At 33.1% G+C, this 11,728-nt stretch overlaps 1 protein-coding gene across 1 annotated transcript; it reads right to left on the bottom strand.

Moving 5' to 3' along the window:
• Nucleotides 1-1,834: 1,834 nt before the first annotated feature.
• Nucleotides 1,835-9,314, bottom strand: LOC104745407 (DNA damage-binding protein 1a). The gene is made up of 16 exons (XM_010466639.3): nt 8,913-9,314; nt 8,380-8,514; nt 8,151-8,227; nt 7,990-8,073; nt 7,678-7,765; nt 7,404-7,546; nt 5,362-7,297; nt 4,795-5,102; nt 4,365-4,680; nt 4,127-4,282; nt 3,856-4,000; nt 3,336-3,412; nt 3,033-3,169; nt 2,715-2,823; nt 2,243-2,533; nt 1,835-2,109 (listed from the first exon to the last, which is right to left on the bottom strand). The coding sequence occupies exons 1-15, from the start codon at nt 9,114-9,116 to the stop codon at nt 2,333-2,335; spliced, it is 4,116 nt and encodes a 1,371-aa protein (XP_010464941.2). The 5' UTR covers nt 9,117-9,314; the 3' UTR covers nt 1,835-2,109; nt 2,243-2,332.
• Nucleotides 9,315-11,728: the final 2,414 nt, after the last annotated feature.

Raw genomic sequence — 11,728 nt, 5'->3', positions numbered from 1 at the left:
TGTATATCTATTTAAAAATCTACTATCTACATTAACACTAAAAGTGTATTTGTATACACAAACATATTAATATATTTTACTGTTAAAATATACTCTTTAGTCTTTACTACTACCATCAAATTGTCTTTATATGAACACATTAAATAACCTATTATATGTTTCTTCAATTTAACATTTTTATAATTACAAAAACGCATACGTTAATCTTACATACTCCTATCTTATATATTACAATAGTAGTCTTTTTAAATAAATTATTTGATTGGTGAAAAAAATATGAGACGATCTATTTTTATTTTCTTTTTTTCTTTTACTTCAACAATCTTTTTATTTATGTAAAGGTGAGTATTTCTATTTTTTTAGAAACTGTAATTGATTGTATAATTTTCACAAGCATTTTTTTATCTTATATATAAGTAATTAATCCTTTCTCTTGTAAAATAAGTAAATAATATTATAATTTCGAATTTTATGATATATATATATAATAATTTCCTTATAATGAGCTTTTCTAAATTTTAAAGCTGTTTAAATTTTATGATTTTTTATAATTGACTTTTAATATTTTTAAAACTGTTAAAAACAAACTTTTGTTTTACATTTGGAAGTTTACCAAGGTTTTTTTTATAAAAAAAATTTAAAATTAAATTAGGTTTTATTTTCTATATTTTACTTTTATATAAAACCTTTTTATGGTAGGTTTTGAATTTCTACATTTTTATTTTCTAAATTTATTAAAATTTAGAATTGACATGTGTGAATATCTGAATGATACAATTGATATGTGTCACGATCTTGTTAATGAATAACTTTGACATCAAGCTTTATATAATAAGATTTGACTGTAATAAAACCGTTTGATAATATATGTAAAATAATAAATCTAAAAATGCTCTAGGGCTAAAACTGCACACATATTAAATATATATAACTGTGAGTTTTTAAAATTATAAACACAACCATTAAAATAAACTTATAATAAACAATATTATGGAAAAGCACTTAAATAATGAGTCAAGCCAACCTTGAAATTTTTTTATATGTATTATAAGTATAAAATACTTTATGAAAAAATATTTAAAGAGTAACAAGCATTATAACAGTTATTGGTATTTCTATTACTCATAAATAAATATTATGATGAAGTGATCCTAAGTGAGAATATTATATGAACGATTATAATAAGTAAATGCAGTTTTCTAATAAAATAATTTTAAAAATACCAATAATTATAATAAAAATATACAACTTCTAAAAATAAAAGATTAAATAGTTCAATCTTAAAAAAACACATATTTTACGAAGAGTTCCGATAAAAATAAATGCAATTACATAATTAAAGTTGATTAAATTTCTATATTACTATTATCATTTCTAAAATCTTTACTTAGATTATAGAATAATGTTGGATATTGAATATTAAAATTCATATTATTTAGATTCATGAAAAAGAAATTTGTATCAGCGAAAAATGATTTGTTGGTTATCTAATAAGAGACAAAAATATATATATAGAGTTTAAAAGACATAACATAAATATAACTATTAGAAAAAAAGTTTTAAATAAGATATGGTTGAAAAAATACAACTCTAAGATAAACAGAAACCAACCATATAATTTTTTTAATTGTAAATAATACAACTTTACAATGAACAGACACCACGGTACGATGTTTTTTAAAAAGAAATATTAAAAATTATTTAACAAAAAAATACACGAAAAGTTTCAACCATTGTTAGCATATATTTAGATTGTTATTGTTATATAGATTAAATATAGGGATTCTCTCAGTTTTACATCTATTGAATTCCCCATTTATCTGCGACGTCCTTGTTAGTTTCAAAATTTGTTCACTTGCACAGTAGAAATCATAGTTTTATACCAAATTACAGAGATGGAGAATTATATCTGGTAATTCGTCTTTATATACACAATTGATACCGAGTCATATGCACTAGAAAACCCACTTCACTCATCAACTTCTGTACACAGGGGAAGTATTCTCCCCTACAAAATGTTGCAGGGAGAGAGAGGATTGGTCGTTAGACTTGTTGCCCCCAAGTACACAAGGCAGGTCCTGAGACTGGGTATTTCCAACTCTTTGCATCCTATAATGTCGATAAGCTTGTAAATATTCAATATTCAATATTCAATATTCAATATTCACTGCTTCTTTACCAATTAATTTAAAAATTCCATAAATAGATTCCAGCTAAGAAGATTTTCGACTCATTTACGCACCAGATCAAATTAGCGAGTTTTCGTTAATCGTAGAACTGCCATCCTTTAATTGCAAGCCTCGGTAAGAAAGCAGGCTGCAAAGAGGATGACCTAGTGTAAAGCGTAATGGACACGCTCAAGCAACTGTACAACTTGGTGTAGCATGAGAGGCGGAGAAGAACGTTGTTTTGAACTTGCTTTTGATGTACTTGGTGATGGCGGAGGTGTCGATAAAACTGACTCTTGCTGTCTATTTGTAAGCTCCAAGAACTGAGCAAGCATGTCACCATCCAATATCTTTGTTGCTTGGTACTGCAACAAGTGAAAACTTATGTATCATACTAGCAATAATGGATAAGAGTTAACTTTTTTAGCACACTCTTTTCGTGCCCACAGACACAAACATTTAAAGTCCCACCGAATGCAAACATTGAAGTGTGAACTAGATATTATTCTCACATCTAGAAAATTAGAACTTTTCTGGTTCACTTACCGGATTCTCTCGACCTCGGAACTCCTTATGATCATTACCAAGAACAGGAGCAGTAAGCGGATGGATCCCGAGCTTCGCTTGGACAGCTTCTAAGAGCTCATATTCCTCACTACAGAAATTGGTGATCAGTCATTGAACTTACCAAGGAAAATAAGCACAAACAGAATTTTCTGGTGCAAGTTTAAGGGTAACTAAGCATTACACAAGAGAAAAAGCCTCTATTTGGTGGAAAAGAAGGTCAAGGCAATATATTTTCAAAACTACGTATTACTTATGCCATAAACTAGCAATGTCTTCAGTCAGATATTCAAATCATACCTTGTAATAGGAGCAAATACAAATATACTTCCCAATAGCGTGCCTGCTATGATAGTGTCATCAGCTGTGCCAATACTTTTACTAAGACCATAACTCTGCAGTCCATCATCAGCTGGAAGTTTATAGATGTTGCAACCCTGTTAAGAAGGTGGGGGCAAGCAGAAATGAATTGACATATATATATATATATATATATATATATATATTGGTTAACCACTGAGTGAACAGAAAGCAATTAAGATAGCAACATTAGCCTTTTCAATTATTATAAAGTGTAATGCTCGCTGCAAGTCTAGGATTTACCTTTTTGATAGCCATGGCAATCTCGCCCATGTAATAAGCACAGTTTAGATTCAGGTTGGACTCCGGACTTGAATATTCTGGATCATCACAAGGTATTTTCAGTTAGCAATCATAAAAATTAGCCTCTATAACAGGTTTGTTTTATAGCATCTTAAAGATTCGTAAGAACAAGGAAGATCAGCGAAGACTAGATACTAAATTTAGTCCTACGATCAAGCAATCAATTTAAATGACGTTGGTACTTCCATCTTTGACATCTGAACTAAGCTACATGTTCTGCAGCATATGAAACAATATTGCATACTCCTCCAACTGTGATCATCACGATCGGCAGGGGGTTTGCCGACTGGCTGACACAGCAAGTACTATTTGGACACTAATAAATCTAGTATCTATAATCTACTAGATCACACCTTTTAAACTGTAGTGAACATTGTTCAATAAAAGCTAAACTTGAGAATGGAAGAGTGAAAAGAGAGTAATATCTGAGCTTCATGAGAAAAGGCTAAGTGCTTCTTACCAAAGTCTGCATGATCTTTGCAAGACAAGATTGCTATACTTCCCTTGCGATCAGATACAGCAACAGAATTGGCATCCATTAGAAAGCAGTCAGCAACTAACCTCTGCGCTGGATCACAATATATTTGGTGAAGTTTCTTCGAGTCCTTCAGTAACATAGAAAAAAAAGAATCTCAAACATTTTTAGCCAAAATCAAGTAGGCAAAGAAATCAGAAGACATATAAGAAAGAAACAACAGAAGGTAATATTCATTAGTGACAACAGAACAAACCTCGTGATAGGAATAAAATAGAACACCATCACGGCAATCACCAACGACAATTCTAGTGAAGTATGTGCGCAGAGATGTTATCATAAAACGAGTCCTTCCAACCGCAAACCTCTTCATTTTCTCAGGACTATCGTTCGGAAAACCACATATATAGAACTATTGAAGACCATAGTCTTGGTTAGCAGATTAACATGTTAACAATTGGCACAAAACTATAGATAATCAAAGTGAGGCTTACAGCATTGCCAGCAGATGCCAGGAAGTAATGATCAAGGTATGGACAGATTGCAAGTACCATACCCGGCCAAGTGGTTGCAGAGGCCAATCTTAACTGCCATGTTTCAGCTTCATCAAGTTTGATTCCATCACAGCTGTTATCATCTGGACTGCTACAAAGACTACTGTTTGATAATTGTTCTGTTGGGTATCCCACAACATCACGAAAAGGTGATGTACGTTGGGAAGACGAACCAGCCTTTGAACAAATTGTCATTGAGCCACTATCCGAGTTTTGAGTGTGTTCTAAGCAGAGAATGATTAATCGTCCTTTTGTACTGTAAAAAGGCATTCAAAGGTAGACACACAGTCAGTACAAATTTCGTCTTACATCAGTCACCACTTTCACTCCACGGTCAAGTTAAAAAGTGGCTAAGAACCAGATTTCCAACCTTTCGGCTTCACCACTGGGTAGTATAGCAGGACCAGAAGACAAACTCGTCCCAACCACAAGGACATGCTCATTTCCCACACGTACAAGCTCCATTGACTTTCCAGCTTCTCCAGGTTTGAGCTTGTAAGATGATAAGATTGACCCACTGAGCGGGTCCACACAGCATATATCAGACGTACACGTATCATACAGATCTGTTCTCATCACAATCAATAGTTTGCTTTCACTATGGTAGATAACCTTTCGCGGGGTGCCTCCAAGGTGAAACTTTTGCGCATTAAGCCGCTTGCTGTGCACCATCTCCACCTACAAAAGAAGCATATACATCAGGCGATCATAGCCAGACCCAAATAATAGCTCCAACATATTCCCACAACTGTTCTATCCTGTATAAGGCTACGAAATTATAGATGCAAGCAATTAACAAATACAGTTGGTAACTACTTTCAGGTAAACCATATCAAAACATTGACCATTGATCAATGGAATTTGCATATTTTTTTCCAAAGCATAACAAATTGGTCCGTGAAACCTGAAGTTAAAATTTGTAAACTAGAATACTTACCAGATGTAAACAGTTCTCTGAAACAAAAAGAATTCCTTGAGGGCATTCAGACGAACATACAGGAGTTGCATGAGTAGAAGGTTGGAATGAGATGGAAGTATATGAAAGGCTTTGTCGAGCTGTTTGTAACAACCATGGCCTGTCACTAAGAGCTATTATGTCTGAATCCAGTGTATCACTGAATGGAACCAAGAAAACAGGTGTGATGCCAATGCGCCGGGTGGCAATTAACAGAAGGTTGATGGGTAAATTGTCTTTTTTCCCCACAACAATGTCCATCTCTTCTTTGGAGTAACTAAAATAATCTGGACAATTAAACCCGGATGAATGTGAAAAAGGAGGCCATTCAAAACGGAGCAGCATCCCATTTCTCAACCCAGAAAGGACATAAAGTTGATCAACTAACACGAGTCTTACATCTTGAGGAATGCATCCACTAATAACAGTTCCCATTGTATTTGTTAGCGATACCAACCCAGAAGCAAGGACTCGTACACCAACACTATCTTCTGAGAAGGAGAGGACCTCAACAGAAGGCTTATGTGTGCCAATCACAAACGTATAGCCTTGCTCCATACCAGAAGGAATCGCAGCTTTGCAACTATTATCCAAGGAAGAAGCACGGGATCTCTTCTTTCCAATATGTTTTTGAGGAACTGAGATGCAGGAAACTTCATACTGCAATGTTACTCGCTGAATTTCGTAGATTTCACAGCACTGAGATGATAGTGATTTGATCCCAAGAATAGACAAGAAACAAGGGTTAGACGTAGAGACAACTATCAAATTTTGACCAACTGCACCCAAGCTGATACTGACATTTTCTGGGAACCACGACGAGAAAAATGGTAAAGAAACAGGAATACCATCAGAATGAGCATCCGTGGTGGGCATGCAAAGCCTTATTGCATCTTGGTGAATCTGAACCAACAAACCATCAGCAACAAGCCCACATGCCAAGGTACATACATCAGACTGGAAACCAACTGAATCAGTGACATCTTTAAAACTTAATCCAACTGATAAAACCCTGGTCTCTTCAACAAATGACAAAACAAGAAATGAATGGTATACATCGGTAAGCTTCATTTTAACAGTCCAAGTACCAGTTATTCCTTGATAAACGGGAGCGGTTTTCAGAAGTTTTTCTACATTAATGCCACTACGAATAATTCTCAAAGAGCCTTCAGGGGTTACACCACAGCAAGCAAATATTTGATCTCGTTTCTCATTCTGGTCATCCATAACCGAAAAATCCAAGATCGGAGCAATATTTTGTATGGAACTCATCCAATGTAGCTTTTCAGTTCCCAATTTGAAAACCGTTCCATCTGCCATTTCCGCAAACGTAGCCAAGAACCCACCTTCGACCCATAAAATTTCCTTGCATGGTAAACCTTTGTATAAACATTCTGATAGATTTACTTTAACCCCATCATCCTCATATATGAGTTCAAACATGAAAAATTCACCATCATCTAAGCAAATAATCATCCGAGGGTTATGATTATTTTCCGGCTCCCAAGTCCATGAAGAGACATGCTTAGAACTCAACTTCCCAATGTCACTTTCAGAATCTATGAACATGGGATCATAATCCCTGAGCTCTAATAAAGCACATGCAGCAACATTAAAAAGACCCTCATCGTCACCATCTTGTACTCGACACGACTCTTCAACAAAATGCTCTTCCACTAATGAAGCGGGAACAAGATCTAAGGATGTCCTAAACAGACAGCAAGGGTTTTGAGGATCTCTAAGATCCATTAAGAGCGCATCACCAACCCTGAAGAGAAAGGCAAATCCACAGGAGTGAGGTACTTCGACAATGCTATGTGCCAGAGCCCCAGGTTCAACATACTCTGATATTATAGACATGGATTCCTCTTTGACATTCCATTTAAACAAAACCAGCTCATTCATGAGAGACCCTTTCCTATACAATCAGAAAAATACTGTAAGTAACCCTGGGATGACAGACACTCTCATGAAGCAAGCACAATAACTGAAAACCGAGCTTTTCAAACTGAACATATTCATACCTATTTGTAACAATGGCAAGAACAGGATCATACTCCTTGGATTCATGAAAATCTTTAGAAATGAAACACATGCTCCAAATAGTACCAGATATTGCTTGTACAGAACTACCATCCCCTCCGTCTTCAGAAGGATAAGAAATCCTCTAAAATTTAAGAGATTAAATATATTTTTTTTAGCCACTCTTTCAGTATCACTCATGACACACAACTAAAGGTAACCCTGCTGTCTACTGAAGTTACAAAAAATAGCAAAGTTGGTGGCAGAAATCAATACCTTATGAATAATATCACCCATAGACGATGTTGAGAGGGAAAACAGATCAAAACGATCATGATACGCACTCACAGCAAGAAAGAGACCACTGCAAAATGCATTACAGGAGTCAAAATTACTCGTTGCTATTCAAGATACAAAATGTTAGCTTTAGCAGTAAGGTGTGGCTAAGAAACATGAACACTCCAATTCAATTTCCTAAAAAATCCAAGAGTGAGTACCAGGGCAATGGCCAAAATATACAGGAAAAGTAATATCTACGTCATCAATAGGATAATGAAGTAAAAAAAATCATGGTTAACGAAAACGTGCCTGGAATCTATTGTGAGCATTCTTCCAAGTTGAATCCTTGAGTTACCTGGACTTGAAAGTTGAACATGTTGTATGGGCGAGAACCTATACACCATACAGCAGTAAAATGAGCATGGTAACATTAGGTTTGCGGGATAAATAAGAGTACACGAGAAAGAAACCTGTGCATTTCATTGCTAAATGAGAGAAATGAGAGCTTTCCAGAATCAGAAAGAACAGCGAGAAGGTCTTTTCCCATCTACAAAAGATAACAGATGGTTGACATAACTAATCACAGAGATATGCATTCCTATCACTTACAAAACAAGAGCTCGGTCGTTACCCATTTGAAAATGTAAAATACATGATCAGTAAAATAGATTATTTCGTGTCTAAATGTAAAATGCTTACCTGAAAACTATTTGAATATAGTTTATTACTCTGAGGTATGACAGCCAAATCCTTAATTGTTCCAAAGACATTCTGTTCACACACCGATTCAACAATCCCATCTTCACCAATAGTCACCAATTCTATGCATGTCTCCTGGTAAGAGAAAACAAAAAATACATCCTAGTTACTGATATAGCAACAAAATTCAACATACGATTGGCACGCACTAAAGACCTAAGCTTTTTCTCACTGGATCTCTGCTCTACAAACTATACATCAATTTGAAATAAAAATATGCAAAGCCTTTTAAAACATCCTGATGCAACTACCATACCCAGAAGAAAGTATAAAACTTTTTACTCTTTTCACAATGCCCTCAACAGAGAAAACAGCTAAAAAAAGTGAAACAAGTGCAGATATACTCGAGTCGCATATCAAAATCCCAATCCCTAAAGGAGAGGAGATGTTTAACAATTACCCACGAAAACAAATCAGAATCCAAATCACTAAAAAGTTAGAGATCAGTGGAAGAAGAAAGGATGAACTAAGACCTTGCCGAAAACTATGTCGCGGGAGGAACGGGAGCGGAAGTAGCCATAAGCAACCTGGAGAACGACGCTGGGGCGGAGGATACACTTAGCGAGGTAATGATCCCCGACGGAAGAAGGGGAAGAGGAAGGAGGAGGCGTAGGAGCCGCCGTGGTGGCAGAGGATGATTGAGACTGAGCGGAAGATTCATCCTCCGGAGCCGCCATCAGAAATTCAAAGATACGGCAAGGGTCGTGGTGCCTTAGTTTAATTTAACTCTCCTCCGTCTTTGGGAAAAATTAAAAAGGGGGAAAAAAAATCTTGCAGTGACACCACTGTTCCATAATAATATCTATCAATTAACATTACAATATCTATAACCAAAGTATATTAGATTTTTTTTATCAAACTGTCATTAACATATACTAGATTCGGACCCGCACGTACGTGCGGGGTTGATTTCAAAAACTATGTTTGCTTTATAATATATTACATATATATGAAGTTATGTTTGTAAATGTATTTTTTTTAGAACTGTTAGACACATTCAATATCCATATACTACCAATTTTGATTTGTTTTTAATTCGGTTTAGACAAAAGAGTGATCGGATTTGTTTCTGTTATCAACAAAGATAATCACATTAAAAAAAATAGTAAGAGAAATGTGGTATGTTATTTTGGGACAGTAAATATGTCACACCCATTATATGTTAAGTTTTTATTTAACTATTTTATATTGTATATTTTAGTCCAACGAATAAGGAATATGTAAGAGATTCAAACATGCACGTACGTGCCTAGATACGGACCCGCACGTACGTGCGGTGTTGTTTTCATAAGTAATATTTGATTTCTTGTAACATATACATAGTTGTGCCAAGAGGAAAACTTTGTTTACTGAGTTCTGTTCAGAAAAGAGGAGAAAGGGATATATATTTTTTTGCTTACCCTAAATATTTATTAACTTTTTAAAAAACCTTAATTGTTGAAGTAATTGTTATCTAGTCACTTAATTAAGCCCATATCAAAAGCCCAATATTTGTTTCGTATTTATCTATATTATTAACACATTATTTTAGCATAACCATTAAGTCTCATATAAACATAAGTTTATTAGGACTAAAGTCTAAATAATATATGCTCCTAATATTTTCTCCAAAATTTGATGCCCTAAGTGAATGTTTCTTTTTTCCTAACTATGGCATGGTTCTGAACATATAGTTATGTTGTTGTTAATAGAAATGGTTATGGAAACTTCTTAAATATAATTTTCATAAATATTGGGTATGAAATTATTGATATACAAAAAGTTTATTTCAAATAGTTTAATATGTGTGGATGGATGCACTTGCTCCTTAATACGATTACATGTTTTCCCATTTAAAAGTCTAAACACAATAAAATCAATCACAAGTAGTATAGTCTTCACGTCACAATTAAAGTCTCTTAATTGTACTACTCCCTGGTAAAATGGTTTTGTACTTGTTTCTTGTGTGATCCAACATTCTCCTTGGCTAAAACTCTTCATAAACATACCTTAATTATTAGCTAATTTAAATACCAAACAATAAATTTCTTAATGTGTTTAATTCCCAAGTCCAAAATATCAAACCAAAGTTTGCCATCCTCAAAAACAAATCTTCAAAAACAAAACACACAAATTAATGATACATTAAAAATAACCTTTACTACAATTAATTCAAACCATAATTGATGAAATTTTATTAAAGATTTTAAATTATACTATTATTCGTTATTTATTTTAATTAAATATAATATTTTTTATAAAAATAGATTTTAGACAAAATTAGAATTTAGTAGCTCTATTATTTAAGAACAATACAATATTTTCATAACAATAATTTTCGGATATATATATTACCTCTAATTTAAATATATTCTTTTTAATCAGTTTGAAATCAATATAAAAGAGCATATTCCTCTTATAGTTGTTTCATTAGTCATTTTATTATTATTAATTATTGTTTCATTTTCATAAAAAAATATGATTAAATTTTAAAACAAATTTGAAAATCTAACCTTTAAACAAAATGAAAAAGCCAGAATGATGTAGTCATGCTTCATACCATCTAGCTCGATTACTTGATTTGAGGATCCATGTTCTACCAACTGCTCTTCTTTCTCTTATCCATATCCTAATTAGTATTTAATAAGAACTCGATATTTATGATTTTTCAATCAAGGGTGTGTCATAAAAAAGAAAGATCAAACTTTAACATAATATAAAATCTACAAAGTCAATTAACTAAGTAAATTTAAAGAATAAATAGATCAAAGTACAATTGGTTTGAAGAAACAGTTACACACAAGGTGGAGAAACAATCATTTCTATGCTCTATTCGAACGCTGAAATCAAGAATATAAAACTCAAATTAGATCTTCAATTAGCAAAAAGAACAAAAAAATTATGTGCTATTAAAATTGAAAAACGAAATAATATATTCTAGGCTTAAACAAAAAATTTCGTTATACATAGGAAAATGGTATAGAAAAAGTTCAATATCTGTCTATGATTTTTCATTTATTATTAAAATATTGTTTGCCAAATATATTGCTTAAATTTCGTAATTGTTCGTTGATAGTTTCCACAAAATTCGCCATCATATCGCCTATATTTTGTTTGAATATTTGTTTCATAACTCAAAATAACTAATTACTTCAATTATCTTCAATTAATTCACACCATAATCGATGAAATTTTATTATAGATTTTAATTTATACTATTAATCGTTATTTATTTTAATTAAATATAATAATTTTGTAAAAATAGATTTTAGACAAAATTTAAATTTAGTAGCTCTGTTATTTAAGAACA

Source organism: Camelina sativa, chromosome 15 (assembly GCF_030686135.1).
Source record: "Camelina sativa cultivar CO46 ecotype springtype chromosome 15, ASM3068613v1".
In the NCBI taxonomy this organism is placed as follows: Eukaryota; Viridiplantae; Streptophyta; class Magnoliopsida; order Brassicales; family Brassicaceae; genus Camelina; species Camelina sativa.
This window is presented reverse-complemented; position numbering and strand designations above follow the sequence as displayed.